This window comes from Macaca thibetana, chromosome 14, assembly GCF_024542745.1.
Source record: "Macaca thibetana thibetana isolate TM-01 chromosome 14, ASM2454274v1, whole genome shotgun sequence".
NCBI classification, from domain to species: domain Eukaryota; kingdom Metazoa; phylum Chordata; class Mammalia; order Primates; family Cercopithecidae; genus Macaca; species Macaca thibetana.
In genome coordinates, this window is record NC_065591.1 from 31,156,183 (window position 1) to 31,173,435 (window position 17,253).

Sequence of the window (17,253 nt, forward strand, 5' to 3'; positions counted from 1 at the left end):
CCTGTTTGAAGCTGTTCTTGCTGAAGCTCTGTTTGTTCTACTTGGTGAGGCTGACTAGAAAAGCTCTGGTTATAACTGGCCTGGTACTGATTTTGCTGTTTTAAAGTTTCTGGTTCATTAACAGGAGGAACTGGGGCATTCATATTGAACACCTGTTAGTAAATAAAGTAAATGATTAGTTCATCCTTTTATTCTCTGCTTTATAACATGGCCAAACTCAATGGTGGTTTTATCTCAGACATAAATAAAGACATCACAGAAGTCTCAAACACAAAAACATCACACACACACACACACACAAAAATCTCTCCAAGTGCTTCAATATGGAAAAAGACATATATATTGTATAGTACTTAAAGGGGAGTATGATAACATGCTGTGAAATGGAAGTAGGGAATTAAAAAAAATAAAAAGACATACAATCAGCAGCCTTGGAAACACTTTTACATATATGAGAAATCTTTTTAAAAGACAAACTCTGGCTGGGCACAGTGGCTCACGTAATTCCAGCACTTTGGGAGGCTGAGGCAGGCAGATCATCTGAAGCCAAAAGTTCAAGACCAGCCTGACCAACATGCTGAAACCCCATCTCTACTAAAAACACAAAAATTAGCTGGGCATGGTGGCTTATGCCTGTAGTGCCAGCTATTCCAGAGGCTGAGGCATGAGAATCGCTTGAACCCAGGAGGTAGATATTGCAGTGAGGTGAGATCATGCCACTACACTCCAGCCTGGGCGACAGAGCAAGACTTTGTCTCAAAATATAAATAAATAAATAAATAAATAAAATCTCCTGATGCAGTATCACTTACAGAAATTTATTCTATGAACTTTAACAAGGTTGAATGTTTTTTTCATTTTTATTGACATTTTAATCAAGTTAAATATTTTAATATTTAATCTTATGAACTTTCCTCTGAGCACTGATTTAGCTGAACCCCACAGATTACAGTATTATTATTATTTTCTAGAAATTCTCTAAAGGTGCTTGCTCAAGAATCGAGGTAAAGCATAACATCTGAAACTTAAAAATACTTCAGTAAAATAAAAGATTAAGCAAACAGGGCAACTATTAAATCTAGGTAATGATTATGTGAATGTTATATTAGTCTATTTCTCTGAATGTTTAAACTTTTGGTTAACCAAATCAAAAGGGTAAAACTACAAATTAAGATGATGCAGGCACATCACTCATAAGGCTAAAATTTATCTCTAGAATATCCATTAATATCAGTTAATCTCTGGAATAATCAGTTTATGTTCAATTAAATATACCCTACAGTTACAAAAGATGCAGACTCAAGCACAGTTAAATGAAGACCTTTAAAAAAGAAAAGAAAATCTACCATGATTCACATTACACACTAGGCAATTAATGTTAATTTGCTTACCGTTTGCATGGATTGGAATGGAGCTGCATTTACATTGATTCCACTGCTATGCAAAGGTTTGCTCGTCCCAGCCTGAAATACTTGAGGCTGAGACGCAGCAGGAAGGGATGATGATGCTGTAGTCTGGTCTGTATTTAATGAGATTGTTGCCTAAACACAAAGTGAATAGATGCACTTTAGAGGTAAACTAAACTTAGCCAAACAAAAAGTGAATAGATGTACTAAAGTGGTAAATTAATCTCAAACTTATGTGTATTAACAAACTCAAATATTTCATGAAAGCAAAGTAGGTCCAAAAAGAAGAAGAATGTTATTAATGGTAATGTACCTCTGTCCAATTCATGAGTAAGTGCCTCATCAAATGTATGTGGCCTGGTAACAGAACTTGCCTGAATCTGATCAATTGGTTCCTTCTGTGGTCGTTGCTCTGTAGCATGAGAAGGCTGGTACAAGGGCTGAGATGCTGTGTACCCCTCACTTGTGGATGATACCAAAGGAACCTAGACATAAGTAAAGAAATAAAAGCTTTTTCCTGCTTACAAAACTGACTGTTAAAAAAACAAGTTACCTGTAAGACACATAAGGCTAAGAAAGGCTAAGAAACAGATACAACTGCTAAAAAAGGGAGAAATTAATACTATCATCTTTTTAAATCTGTATAAAACCTAAAAATTGCAAAAAACATATACATTTTTGAAGCTTGATGTTAAATAAACCCAAGTCTCGTTATAAAGACCCTCTACAAGTACTTCTAAGATGGAGAAATCTGCACTAAATTTTAGAATTATGTCTAAACTATGTCTTCTGAAATTCTCAGTTCTAAATTTAAAAAGTTTATTTCATTATAATACATTATTTAAAATGCAAGACTTAAGAAAAACTTAAAAAGTCATCAAGAGGAAAAATGAACCTAAACATAAAGGCTGACAGCTATCCACAACAATAAATTTGTTGAATTCCAACAGAAGACTTGGCCACTGATGAAATTCATACTTTCTTTCATAAGCTAAGAAAGAAACCAAGGAACCAATTAAAACAAAAGTGAAAAAATATTTTTAAATTATTTTTTAAAAATAGAGATGGTGTCTCACTACACTGCCCAGACTGGTCTTGAACTTCTGACCTCAAGTGATCCTCCCATCTCAGCCTCCTGAAGTACTAGGATTATAGGCATGAGCCACCTCACCTGGCCCTGAAGAAAATAGTTTTATCACTCTTACCTGTGTAGCTTCTGGTTGTACAGGAACTTGATTAGGCTGAGCAAGTCTAGATTCAGAATGAACTGCAAAGGTGACCAAAATATTTTTGTCATGCAAAATTAAAATTTTTACAGAGACGCGTCTAAATACCTTTTATTTCACTATTAAAGGCTTTTGGCGGGGGGGGGGGGGGGGGGGGGGGCAGGATCTCGCTCTGTCACCCAGGCTAGAGTACAGGGATGTGATCTCAGCTCACTGTAACCTCTGCCTCCCAGGCTCAAGTGATCCTCCCACCTCAGCCTCCCAAGCAGCTGTGACTACAGGTGTGTGCCACCACACTCGGATAATTTTTGTATTTTTAGTAGAGACAGGGTTTCGCCATGTTGCCCAGGCTGGTCTCAAACTCCTAGGCTCAAGCAATCTGCCCGCCTCAGCCTCCCAAAGTGCTGGGATTACAGGGATGAACCACCATGCCCGGCAATTAAAGGTAAATTAAAGGCAATTAAAGGTAAACCATAAATAAACTTTTTAGCAATCATGAAAATAAATTGGGAAATGCAGATAAAATTTTAGCTTTCAAGTGAGCATTTTGGTTTACTGGCAGTGATAATTATTTAATAGTTTACTGTCACAATTGGTTTCATCTTGTTTTTTCCAAGAGTAAAGTAAAATGTTATAATAGAATGCACTAAAAAATAATCAGTGCCACGGGAAAAACTTCTAAAGCTGTACAATAAAGTAGCATTATTCATACTCCAGACCTCAGACAGACAGTATTCTATTTTTATCTTTTGTTTCTTCTGAAACAGGGTCTCACTGTGTTGCCCAGGCTGGAGTGCAGTGGCGCCATCATAGCTAACTGTAGTCTCAAACTCTGGGCACAAGAAATCCTCCCACCTTGGCTTCTTGAGTAGCTGGGACTACAGATGCATGACACCCTGCCGACCTAACTTTTTTTATTTGACTAATTTTTAATTTTTGTACAGGCAAGGTCTATGTTGCCCAGGCTGGTCTCAAACTCCTGGGCTCAAGTGATCCTTCCTCCTCAGCCTCCCAAAGTACTGAGATTACAGGCGTGAGCTACCATACCCAGCTCAATATATCTTAACCAACTTTCAATTAATTTCAAATGTTTCTAGAGAAAAGAAAATTTAAAATATGTACTTTTTGGCCAGGCACAGTGGCTCATGCTTGTAATCCCAGCACTTCGGGAGGTCAAGGCAGGTAGATCACGAGGTCAAGAGTTTGAGACCATCCTGGCCAACATGGTGAAACCCTGTCCCTACTAAAATACAAAAATTAACGAGGCACCTGTACTTCCAGCTACTTGGAAGGCTGAGGCAGGAAAATCGCTCGAACCCAGGAGGCGGGGGTTGCAGTAAGCCAAGCCAAGAACACGCCACTGCACTCCAGCCTGGTGACAGAGCGAGACTCCATCTCTAAATAAATAATATATACTTTTTAAGAGCCTATATTCAACTCAGCATGCATCTTAACAATTCCTATCATTCTCCCACCTCCCTTCCCAACAATGATTAAACAGATAATCAAAATGACGATCTTCGGTTAGTCATTAAGAAAGCACCCATTTTCACTGGAGAGTCTAATGGACTCAGCATTATGTAAATATCTAAATAGCCTTACAGGTTTTATCAGTGCTACCTATACTGACTTTCACACAATTTCCCAGCTGAGAAAACGACTTATTATCTTCCTTTGGTAGAGCTCAGAAAATGAACACTAAAAAAACCATGACTGCTCTCTTGTAGGTGTCACCTTTGATTTGTTTTCTAACTCTTGGTAGAAATGTGACAGATATGAGCTCCCTTTACTTCAGAAAAATCCTAACTACCTTACACCAAATTAAGTGTCATTAAACATACTTTTACTCAGCAACTTCTTTTATGATATTTAAGATCATGCAACATTAAATAGGTTATTTTACTTGGTTCCACTTTTGTGCAACTAACACTGATGTGTTCTGGGAAAAACCAGGATGACTTACAATCACTAATAGTCCTGCAGAGAAGGTCCACTTAACCCAATGGAAGGCACCAACTCTATTTAGTGCTACTACTTCAAATAATGGTGTAAGTCCAGAAAGAGTCTGAAACTATCTTGTGGTTTCTCTCTTCCCTTTGCCTCTTACCCACTTCATTGCTGTGTATTTTTTTTAAGGTAATAAAATCCAGAAATTCTCCTAGAAAGCTATAAGCATTCAAAGAAAGACATCTCTATTATTTTTACTCCTAAATTTGGAAATTTTAAAAGCCAAGCAAAATTTCACTTGTTAAAGTTACAAAAACAGGCAAAACTGGTCTATTATAGTTACAAGTACAGAAGTGATTGCTATCGCTAGGGGCGAGGATAACTAGTGATTGAAAGGAAACACAATGTAGGTTTCTGGGGTACTGGTAATGTTTCTTTTTCTTTTTTTTTTTTTTTTGAGACAGAGTCTCGCTCTGTCACCCAGGCTGGAGTGCAGTGGCCGGATCTCAGCTCACTACAAGCTCTGCCTCCCAGGTTTACGCCATTCTCCTGCCTCAGCCTCCCAAATAGCTGGGACTACAGGCGCCCGCCACCTCGCCCGGCTAGTTTTTTGTATTTTTAGTAGAGACGGGGTTTCACCGTGTTAGCCAGGCTGGTCTCGATCTCCTGACCTCGTGATCTGCCCGTCTCGGCCTCCCAAAGTGCTGGGATTACAGGCTTGAGCCACCGTGCCCAGCCTATGTTTCATTTCTTAATCTAGGTGCAGGTGTTTTCAGTTTATAAAAACTCATTAAACTTGCATATATTTTTCTATGTCTACATGGCAATAAAAAGTTAAAAAATAAACAATTATGGAACTACATTTTTAATTCAAATTATAGGAACGATAACATTCTTTTTATCAAATTAAAAGACCTAAGTCAAAATTAAAGTCATTAAAATAAAATTAATTTTCACAAACTTTATAAAACCTGAAAAGTACTGGCCTTATACTTCTCTCACATAAAAATGTACCACTACTAACCTGGAGGGCAAACCAGCTGGGGCATGTCCATGTTTTGTGTTGGATTCATAGGCTGTGCAGATACAATGGCAGGATCGAGTGTCTGGTTTTCAAAATCCAGCATTGAATCCTACAGGTTGAGTTAGGATAGAATAAAGTCAAATAATATAAACACTTAAAGTTTCTGTTACAGTGTTTGACTAAAATGAACATACCTGTATGAAATTATAGGGACCCTGCATTTGTGCCATAAGATCTTGTACTCGCTGTCTTCTCACAAGGGGATCTGCCTGAGCCACTGGAGTCAACGAGTGGGGCTCTGGTACAGAAGGGGATGCAGCCTGAGGTTGCTGCTGGAGTGAATTTACCACCTAAGGTAGAAAAAACAGGATGAGAAACAACAGGAGAGCAAAAAAGCTCCACTCACTACCATCATGATGTGTCCCCCAAACTACATATACCATCTAATACTATAAACAGAACAGGCTTTAATGCAGTTACACAAATGGACTACATTTATGCCAAATTTAACATTCTGAAAAATATCGTCACTTCTACAGTGTTTCAGTTCCATAGGACCACTTTGTAGCATTTCAGGTTGGTTGACTGATTGATTGATTAATTTTTATTTTTGAGATGGAATCTAGCTCTGTAGCCCAGGCTGGAGAGCAGTGGCAGGATCTCGGCTCACTGTAGCCTCTGTCTCCCAGGTTCAAGCAATTTTCCTGCCTCAGCCTCTCAAGTAGCTGGGATTACAGGCACCCACCACCACACCCAGCTAATTTTTGTATTTTTAGTAGAGACAGGGTTTCACACCATGTTGGCCAGGCTGGTCTTCAACTCTTGGCCTCATGTGATCCACCTGCCTCAGCCCCACAAGGTGCTGGGATTACAGGCATGAGCCACCATGCCCGGCCAGGAGAATGGTCTTGATAGAAGAGTAACATATTAAAAAGAAAACCATATTACCCTCAGCTTACAGCTATTTTCCTGCACTTTGGGGGTGTAAAGAAAGACATCTAAAAGAGGATCAGAAGGAAGGCCAGGACCCATTGGTAAGGTTTTTTTGGACTGTATCTTACAGGTAACAAGGCATCACTGAGAGCCTCAAGTACAAGTAACTTAAAGCTAACTTTTCCAATAAAATTAAGTTGTGACAATGAATAGGATGGTCCAGAGGCAGTCAGAGAGGAGTAATATGAAGAGAGTCACTGAACTAGACATGAGGACCCAAAAAAAAATCATCGTATCAGTTGAGAGACAGCATTAGAAAACACTAGAGGAAGTCTACAGCCTGGTGACCAAACAGCATTAGGGTAAAGGAGTACAAGATGATACCCCAAAACACAGATCAGTGTAGGAGCCCTGATTTTTACAAAGCAACCTAATTTCAGTAAGAGACAAATCATGGTAACAGATTAATCCACATATAACTTTGTATAAAATAATTTTTTTACATTGGTTCAGCAAAGCAGTGATCCTATTAAACATCCACAGGGATAAACATTCATTTTTTCGAAGTAACAGTCTGGTGTAATGAATTTGTTACTATAATAAATGTACTAATAATGCAAAAAACAATCTTAATTTGTTCTCAGTAGAGATAAAAATTACTAAGTGAAGACAAAGACAACAACCTTGCAATACAGAGAACTCTTACCTCAACCGTTTCAACTGTCCACTCATCTACCTGCTCCTTTTCACCACTGGTGAACTGTGTTTCTGCCATGAACTGTCTATTTACATACTGCAAAGCAAAGTAAATGTTTGAGACATTTGTTTGAAAGGCAGCAAAGTAAAGGCAGCATTAAATTAAAATCATACCTCTGTTGATTCAACTTCACTTTGCTCAGTGTACTCTTCTGCTGGCTCAGGTTCTAAGAGGTTAAAAAATGGTGCAAAACAAAAGGATTTTTAGGTCAGTAATACTACTCTACTCTGCGTGATATTGGTAGATAACATGTCATCATACATTTGTCCAAACCCAGAGAATTACAACACTAAGAGTAAACCCAAATGTAAACTATGGACTTTGGGTGATAATAATGTGTCAATGTGGGTTTATCAATTGTTAACAAATGTACCACTCTGGTCAGGTGGATGCTGACAATGAGGGAGGCTGTGCATCAGTGAGGGTAGAAAGTAAATGGGAAATGGCTACACCTTCTGTTCAGTTTTGCTGTGAGCCTAAAACTGCTCTAAAAAATAAAGTCGGCTGGGCACAGTGGCTCATGCCTATAATCCCAGCACTTTGGAAGACCAAGATGGGTGCACACCTGAGGTCAAGAGTTCGAGACCAACCTGGCCAATCTGGTGAAACCCCATCTCTACTAAAAAATTGGCCAGGCATGGTACTGGACGCCTGTAATCCCAGTTACTCAGGAGGCTGAGGCAGGAGAATCGCTTGAACCCGGGAGGCGGAGGCTGCAGTGAGCCGAGATCAGGCCATTGCGCTCCAGCCTGGGAAACAAGAACAAAACTCCATCTCAAAAAATAAATAAATAAATATAAATAAAGTCTATTTTTAGAAATGATACCATAAAGTACAATAAATCTTTTTTAAAGTTAAGAATTCAACTAGGCCAGGCGCGGTGGCTCACGCCTGTAATCCCAGCATTTTGGGAGGCCGGGACAGGGGGATCACCTGAGGTCAGGAGCTTGAGACTAGCCTGGCCAACGTGGTGAAACCCCGTCTCTACTAAAAATACAAAAATTAGCCAGACGTGGTGGTGTGTGCCTGTAATACCAGTTACTGGGAAGGCTGAGGCACGAGAATCACTTGAACCCGGGAGGCAGAGGTTGCAGCAAGCTGAGATCGTGCCACTACACTCCAGCCTGGGTGATAGAGTGAGACTCAGTGCCCAAAAAAAGAATTTAACTTAAGGCCAGGTATGGTGGCTCACGCCTATAATCTCAGGACTTTGGGAGGCCAACGCAGGCGGATCACTTGAGGTCAGGAGCTCAAGACCAGCCTGGCCGATATGGTCAAACCCTATCTCTACTAAAGATATAAATGGTCAGCCAAGCGTGGTGTTGTGCACCTGTAATCCCAGCTACTCAAGAGGCTAAGGCAGGAGAATTGCTTGACCCTTGGAAGTAGAAACTGCAGTAAGCCAAGATCATGCCACTACACTCCAGCCTTGGGCAACAGAGCTAGACTCTGACTCAAAAAAAAAAACAAGGCTGGGCGCAGTGGCTCACGCCTTTAATCCCAGCACTTTGGGAGGCCAAGGCGGGTGGATACCTGAGGTCAGGAGTTCGACATCAGCCTGACCAACATGGTGAAACCCCATCTCTACTGAAAATACAAAAATTAGCCTGGCGTGGTGGTGTGCGCCTGTAGTCCCTGCTACTCAGGAGCCTGAGGCAGGATAATCGCTTGAACCCGGGAGGCAAGAGGTTACAGTGAGCCAGGATCATGCCACTGCACTCCAGCCTGGATGACAGACAGAGACTGTCTCAAAAAAAAAAAAAAAAAAATTCAACTTAAATTCCAAACAAAGTAAATAGTTCACCATCACATAATCTAAATTTACTTACAAACTTATTTATAAATTAACAGTGTTTTATATTTTAGAAAGTTTTCTTTACCATTTATTCCAGAATTAATTACTTTAGGTTCAACAGTAGCTATTTCAGATCATGTATAACGCAAATAAAGAGCTACTATATTAAAAGCCCTCTTTCTTCTCATAAGTAATAGTATAAAGCAGCATACATATTAAAAATCTTACTTAGTAAAGTTGTAAGAGGGGGAAAAAGATTGCCTTATATTAATCTCCAACTATTAATCCTACCAATGTACAATCTTCCCTTCTAGTTTCAACCTACTAGCTACCCGTTACCAAGTGCTTACCGTGTGCCAGGCACTATATACACACTTGACATATTTTCTTTTTGAGACGGAGTCTTGCTCTATCACCCAGGCTGGAGTGCAGTGGCAAGATCTTGGCTCACTGCAAGCTCCGCCTCCCCGGTTCACGCCATTCTCCTGCCTCAGCCTCCTGAGTAGCTGGGACTACAGGCGCCCGCCACCACGCCCGGCTAATTTTTTGTATTTTTAGTAGAGACGGTGTTTCACCATGTTAGCCAGGATGGTCTCGATCTCCTGACCTCCCGCCCGCCTCGGCCTCCCAAAGTGCTGGGATTACAGGCATGAGCCACCGCGCCCGGCCTTGACATATTTTCTAAATAGGGAATCTGAGGTACAAGAGTTTTACTAACTTGCCCAAAGTTACAAAGCTAGTAAATGTTGAAGCCAAGATTTAAATTCAGGCACTCTGATTCTAGCAAAATTTATACTCCGATGTTTCCTTGTATTCAGAATTTCACTCATCAATGTAAGAGTTACCATAAAAGTATTCACAGTTCGGTGTCTAGCTATATAATTAGTGTTGTGTCCCATGATAAAATTAACTGGAAAAGACTCCTTGCCTTGGAGGAATTTATAGTTCAAGATTATGGAGTTATAATCTCCCCATGATTAAAACAAAACAAAAGCAACTCATACTATTCATCCAATGCACTGGCATGGTAAACAGCAAATCTGGGCATTTCAGACAGAAACCTATTTGAAAATCCTTGTTAACAGGTGGCCCTCACCCATACTCCTGCCCATCAATACTACTGCAAAAGAACTATCAGTTTGTAATAGTGATCAAGACTAGTAAGACAAATGACTGATAATGAATACTGGTAGGAATTACTCAATAATCTCTCTTAACAGTCTGTCATGCTTAAAGTCTCTTTAAAAATAAAATCTAGTGTACATATATGAAAACTAAGTACGTATATAAACTTGTAGCAAAATCAAATAAAACCAGAACTCTAAACTAAAGTTCATATCCACCTAATACTCACCAGCTTCAGGTACCTGGTCTTCAACTGCAGGTGCTGAGGCTGCCTCTTCTTCCTCACACAACCCATTCTGGTGGTTGTGGGTGCTATCAAAGTAGTTTGACTGAAAAACACGCTCAACAATTTCCTTCAGAACTTTATCTAAGAAAAAGAGCATGAATTATAATGTAAGACTTATCTGAGGATGCCTGGCTTGAAGAAGATCCAACATTCTATAAAATATTGTGATTAAAAAACAACCATTACTAAAACACATATACACATAAAAAGATTACATTTCACCAAGAACAGAAATGTATTACAGAATGATAGGGAACAAGAAGAATGTACTTATATTAAACTTTACGGGGTTTTTTGTTTGTTTTTGGATACAATCTTGCTCTGAAACCCAGGCTGGAGTGCAGTGGCGTTATCTCAGCTCACTGCAACCTCTGCCTCCCAGATTCATGCAATTCTTGTTCCTCAGCCTCCCAAGTAGCTGAGATTACAGGTGCGTACCACCATGTTCAGCCAATTTTTGTATTTTTAGTAGAGGCGGGGTTTCACCATGTTGCCCTGTGAAGGTCTGACCTCAGGTGATCTGCCCACCTCGGCTTCCCAAATGGCTGGGATTAACAGGCATGAGCCACCGTGCCCGGCCTGAACTTTATGTATTTTAAGTAAATTAGTCAGGGGGAAAAAGATGACATTTAACATTTACTCATTCAAAAAGTATTTATTCAGCACCTATTACATATTAGGCAATATGCTAGGCACTAGGAAAACAAAAAGGTATGTAAAGACACAGTATCTCCCCTCAATAAGCTTATGGTCTAACAGAGGTGGTATCAAATACAACTACAAAAAACTTACATCTGTGAAAAGTACTACACAGAAGTACAATGGATTGGACCCAATCAGAGTGAGGCCACAAAAGGCTTTCCTAGGTAAGTGCTACAAGAGTTGAAATCTAGAAGAGTAGAGGGGTGAAAGTGTTTCAAGATGGAGGAAAGAGCATTACAAAGTCCTATACAAAGGATGTCAAATACAAGAAAAGGAAAGGAAGCCACTATGGCTAAAATACAGGGAACAAAGAAAAAGCATAGGGAAAGATGTGGCTGCAGAAACTGGTAAAAAAACAGACCATGAATGTCCTTGAAGTTAAGGACAAACTTATATAAATAAAACTGAGATGAAGCCACTAAAGATTTTAAAGAGGCAGAGGGGTGGACTCAGTTAAGCAACTGCATCAGACAAGAGAAAGGCATAAAAGTAGAAGAGAAAGAAGTAGACAATCGAAAGATATTTAAAAACAAAAACTATCAGAATTTGGTGTACCAGGATATTTAAAAACAGTGCAGGGCAGAGGGGGAGATGTATAAAGAGTTATTACTTTCAATTTCCTTGGCTTGTATATTATTAATAGTTATACAGTAGGGCCACTCCCTGATAGGTCACTGTAAAGAAAAATAAAATTTTGAGGACTATACTGTATCAAAAGCTTTGGGAAATTAATCCTAATAAACTACCAACAACTCTTTAGATAATGAACGCTTCATATGTTTTCCTTATTTCACTTCAGCAGCTCCTGGCTCAAAACTGTTTTCAAGAAGTTATAGATACAAATCAAATGTACATAAAAACACTAATTTGGGTATATTAGTACCTTTCCATTATAAAGATTAGTACCTTTCCATTGTAAAGATGTCACATTCCTATGATGTGGGAATAAGATTAGGTAGAAAATAACCAGCCGGGCGCAGTGGCTCAAGCCTGTAATCCCAGCACTTTGGGAGGCTGAGACGGGCGGATCACGAGGTCAGGAGATCGAGACCATCCTGGCTAACACGGTGAAACCCCGTCTCTACTAAAAAAAAAATACGAAAAACTAGCTAGGCGAGGTGGCGGGCGCCTGTAGTCCCAGCTACTCGGGGGGCTGAGGCAGGAGAATGGCGTAAACCCGGGAGGCGGAGCTTGCAGTGAGCTGAGATCTGGCCACTGCACTCCAGCCTGGGCGACAGAGCCAGACTCCGTCTCAAAAAAAAAAAAAGAAAGAAAAAGAAAATAACCCCAAAACAAGCTATAAGCTTAAAGGTTTAGTAACACCTTTGTTACTCAGCAATGCTCATGAAAATTTGATGAAGCTTGACCTAAAACTACTTTTTTAAGCTAACAAGCTAAGGCCGGGCGCGGTGGCTCAAGCCTGTAATCCCAGCACTTTGGGAGGCCGAGACGGGCGGATCACGAGGTCAGGAGATCGAGACCATCCTGGCTAACACAGTGAAACCCCGTCTCTACTAAAAAATACAAAAAAACTAGCCGGGCGAGGTGGCGGGCGCCTGTAGTCCCAGCTACTCAGGAGGCTGAGGCAGGAGAATGGCGTAAACCCGGGAGGCGGAGCTTGCAGTGAGCCGAGATCCGGCCACTGCGCTCCAGCCTGGGCAACACAGCAAGACTCTGTCTCAAAAAAAAAAAAAAAAAAAAAAAAAAAAGCTAACAAGCTTATACATATAGAACTTGCAGAACTAAAAGCAAAAAGGTAAACACATATTTTACAAAGAAATACAGACCAGAGTAAAAGTTAACGAACCAAGAAAATTATTTCTTAAATGAAGAAAGGACAGACAAGGACTGGTACCCTTAAAGCAAATATACTCTTCTAAATTTTGCCAATTAAAGCTCATACCATTTTGGTGACTAAAGCTTATAACTCAATCTGATTTCTTTTCAACCAACAGCTAAAAATGCATAAATACAGATGCTTTCATTTTATGTTCAAAAATCTACCTTCCTAATTCAGCCTTACAAATCGCAAAGATAAGAATCTATTCCCTGGTTTCACAAAAGGCTAAAACGTAAATTCCTAGTTTACTGAAGGAGTGAAACATGAATGTCCGTTTTTTAAAAAATCAGTTCACAGTTGCATGTTTGAGAATAAGGAGCTCACACAGAAAACTAGACCAAGTATCAGAATATTTTAAATACAGAAAAAAACTAACATCCTCAAATTAGCAGATGTCTAAGACAAACTAAAGAAAAACTAAGGCAATAACCATGAGCAAAACGTATGAAATGCAGTAATTGTTTCATGAAACTTCAGCCATAAAACAAACAGTCCCCATCTATTACTAAAAGCTGTGGAAACTCAATCTGATGTTAATCTGTCTACCTCAAACATAATTAAGTTACATACAAGACCATGTGAAGTTAGGACTATCATACTCCCAGTTTCAGTTGTTTGTTGCTTGTGTTCTAATTTCCACATTACAGATTAAACATATAAAGAAACAAAAAAGGGCCGGGCGTGGTGGCTCAAGCCTGTAATCCCAGCACTTTGGGAGGCCGAGACGGGTGGATCACGAGGTCAGGAGATCGAGACCATCCTGGCTAACACGGTGAAACCCCGTCTCTACTAAAAAAATACAAAAAACTAGCCGGGCGAGGTGGCGGGCGCCTGTAGTCCCAGCTACTCGGGAGGCTGAGGCAGGAGAATGGCGTGAACCCGGGAGGCGGAGCTGAGATCTGGCCACTGCACTCCAGCCTGGGCGACAGAGCGAGACTCTGTCTCAAAAAAAAAAAAAAAAAAAAAGAAACAAAAAAGAAACCAAGCAGTAAATAGCAGATGAATGTTACATATACACTTCTAAATTTTATTCAATTAATATTAATTTTAAATAGGAAAACTAGCTGGGCGCAGTGGCTCACACTTGTAATCCCAGCACTTTGGGAGGCCCAGGCAGGTGAATCATTTACGGTAAGGAGTTCGAGACCAGTCTAGCCAACATGGCGAAACCCTGTCTCTACTAAAAATACAAAAATTAGCCAGGCGTGGTGGCGCATGTCTGTAATCCCAGCTACTTGGGAGGCTGAGGTGATAGAATCACTTGAACCCAGTAGGCGGAGGTTGCAATGAGCTGAGGGCACGCCACTACACTCCAGCCTGGGTAACAGAGTAGACTCCGTCTCAAAAAAACAAAAAAAAACAAAACAACAACAAAAAAAAAAACGAAAACTAATTTTTTTTCTCTCAAGTGAACTATAAACATAGGAAAATTAATTTTTAAAGATTCCTAGTTATAAAATCAAAGTTATCAGTGATACTCACAGGTGGTTCCACATACAGGTTTTTCCTTCCCTTCCAGCAGGTCCCACAGGTGAATGGAGGCATGTTCATACTGTTCATTCAACCTTTTAATAGTAAATAGCTAATTAATAACCTTTCAGTTGTCAACTTAAATACTCAGAAGTTTCTATTATCAAATACCACTAATACCTCAAGCTCATGTCCCGTTCAGGGTCTACTAGCTTATAGAATTCATCCAACAATGACAGCTCCTCTTCGGACAATATTGGCACTCCATTCAAACCTTGTTTCAGGTCAGTCCGCACTTCATCATCTCCCAATTTGTCCAAAACATATTGTAGCTCAAGTACAGTTTTTAAACGTTTCTGTTCAGCTTCTTCTCTCATAAGCTGCTCCCGACGTGCTGTCTTCTTTATTGTTTTCTGAATCTGCAAAACGATATCAATGTAAAACACCAAAATGAGTTCTATAAAACTTAGTTCAATCCATTTCAGGTTCAGCTTAAATAAGGCATGTTTTACTCAATGAGTGAGATATGACCCCAGTACACAAAAGGATGATTCCTGACTTACAAATACAGTTTTAAACATAATCTATTTTAAGCAATTGTTAAAAATTCAGAACAGCTCTTTCCCTAGAAGGTATTTTACTACTGAAATATTACTGATGAAACAATGTGTTTGGGGCTTCTTTCAAAATAATCTAGAGGGCCAAAGGAGCAAGGAAATGAATGTGGATTTATGTGAAATACAACTGACCATGAGATGATAAATAAACAAGTTCGGTACAGGTACAAAGAGTTTCATTGTACTGTTTTCTTTAGTTAGGTATATATGTCTGAAGTTTTTCATTATGCATATAAAAGGTAAAAATTTTATGAAGTTAGAAATTATACAGAAATTTAAAGGCCTAGGCCAATTAAAAAAGAAACCCAACCACAGCAACAATAAAAATCTTACCTCAATCTAGCTCCTCTATGGACAAATAACCCAACGTTCTAACTCTGAGTATCTACTAATGACTCACAAGGAAATGCCAAAAACCCACAAGTGCCCCTTTGCCCCCAAATAATCCGCTGCCAGTCTCAGAAAGACATTCCATTCTATTGAAAAGAGTGCCTAATTTTTTTTATGAATAAGATGATGCTGGTGGAGAAAAACAGCTAAAGCTAAGTCTGAATGTATTTTCCCCACATTCCTTTTTTCTTCCCTAGAAAGGCTGAAAGGAAAACATCAGCCAAACTCAATTATTTCTCTCCCTCTCTCGTGTATCTAACATCAGGCTGGGGACAGAGGAAGGCCAGTCTTTTCAAGAGGAATGGCAATGTTTTCCTTTCCACTTTTTCTCCTTTCTCAAGCCTCACTAGGATGAACCAAGACACAGAAAACCAAAATGGGGACATATGAAACCTATATTAAAGGGAAAAATGGGGAAGGACACCTGAGAGGAATGATGAAGGCTGCAATAACAAGAAAAATCTATAATGGCAACAAAGCGTGCAGAATAAATATCTTAGCAATAAATGGCAAGTGACAGCTACAGTGAGCTGAGATCATGCTACTGCTTCAGCCTGGGTGAAACAGTGAGACTGTCTCAAAAAAAAAAAAAAGTATTCTTTTTTAAAAAATAATTTAATAAAAATTTTTTGAGGCAAGGTCTATGTTTCCAAGGCAGTCTTGGGTCTTGAACTCCTGGCCTCAAGCAATCCTCTCACCTCAGCCTCCTAAAATACTAGTATTACAGGTATGAGCCACCATGACCAGCCAGGAAGGTGTTTTTTGTTTTGTTTTGTTTTGTTTTTGAGATGGAGTCTCACTCTTGCCCAGGAGTGCAGTGGCACAATCTTGGATCACTGACACATCAACCTCCTGAGTTCAAGCAATTCTCCTGCCTCAGCCTCCTGGGATTACAGGTGTGTGTTCCCTCGCCCGGCTAATTTTTGTATTTTTAGCAGAGACAGGGTTTCACTACGTTGGCCAGGCTAGTCTTCAACTCCTAACCTCAGGTGATCCATCCGTGGGGTTACAGGCGTAAGCAACCACACCCTGCGCAGGAAGGTCTTTATAGGTAGATGGAGGCAGGAAACATAAGAAGACGGGCAGGAATGTAAAAGGAAGTTAACAAAGCAAAAGAAGTTAAGAAAGCTATTCTGTATGAAATGAACAGTTCAAGAAGGAAAAAGGTGAAAAGGTAGGCTGGAGTCAGGCTAAAGAAGTTCTTGAATGCTGAACAAAAAGCATGTTTAATAATTGTGGAAAGTATACCAAAGGATCAAAGATAAATAAAAGCTCTGCTAACGAAGTCAAAGCTCAGAGAAAAGTCCTGAAAATACCAAAATGTTACAAGAGGAGCAAAAAAGGATACAGGTATTTTCATTACACAGTGATAGTAACTTCCAAAATAGATGTTACATTAAACTGTATAGCAATCCTGCTTCTATTTTAAAAAAGAAAAAGAAATTGGGCAGGGTTCATCAAGCTAAGTGGAATAAATCTCTCCTTTGGTGCTATGGTCTGAATGCACCCCCAAAAATTCAAGTGTTGGAAACTTAACCCTCCCAATGCAATAGTGTTGGGAGGCTGGGCCTTTTGGGAGCTATTTAGAATGAATTAATACTACTATAAAAAGAGCTTGCAGGAGTATGATCACTCTCTCTTGCCCTTAAGCCCTCTACCATGTGAGGACACAGTAATGCAGCAAGATGCTGGTACCTTGATCTTGGACTTCCCAGCATCCAGAAGTGTGAGAAAC

The 17,253-nt window shown here is 39.7% G+C and overlaps 1 protein-coding gene across 2 annotated transcripts in view; it reads right to left on the reverse strand.

Moving 5' to 3' along the window:
• The window catches only part of CAPRIN1 (cell cycle associated protein 1), a 50,489-nt gene that overhangs the window by 9,857 nt on the left and 23,379 nt on the right, over window positions 1-17,253 (reverse strand). For both annotated transcript variants that reach the window (XM_050758771.1, XM_050758770.1), the window contains 11 exons: window positions 14,692-14,930; window positions 14,524-14,606; window positions 10,443-10,580; window positions 7,407-7,459; window positions 7,243-7,329; window positions 5,798-5,953; window positions 5,604-5,712; window positions 2,612-2,673; window positions 1,781-1,891; window positions 1,392-1,541; window positions 2-152 (listed from right to left, as the gene is read on the reverse strand). In XM_050758771.1, the coding sequence (XP_050614728.1) occupies window positions 2-152; window positions 1,392-1,541; window positions 1,781-1,891; window positions 2,612-2,673; window positions 5,604-5,712; window positions 5,798-5,953; window positions 7,243-7,329; window positions 7,407-7,459; window positions 10,443-10,580; window positions 14,524-14,606; window positions 14,692-14,930 (1,339 nt within the window). The remainder of the gene's footprint in view (window position 1; window positions 153-1,391; window positions 1,542-1,780; window positions 1,892-2,611; window positions 2,674-5,603; window positions 5,713-5,797; window positions 5,954-7,242; window positions 7,330-7,406; window positions 7,460-10,442; window positions 10,581-14,523; window positions 14,607-14,691; window positions 14,931-17,253) is intronic.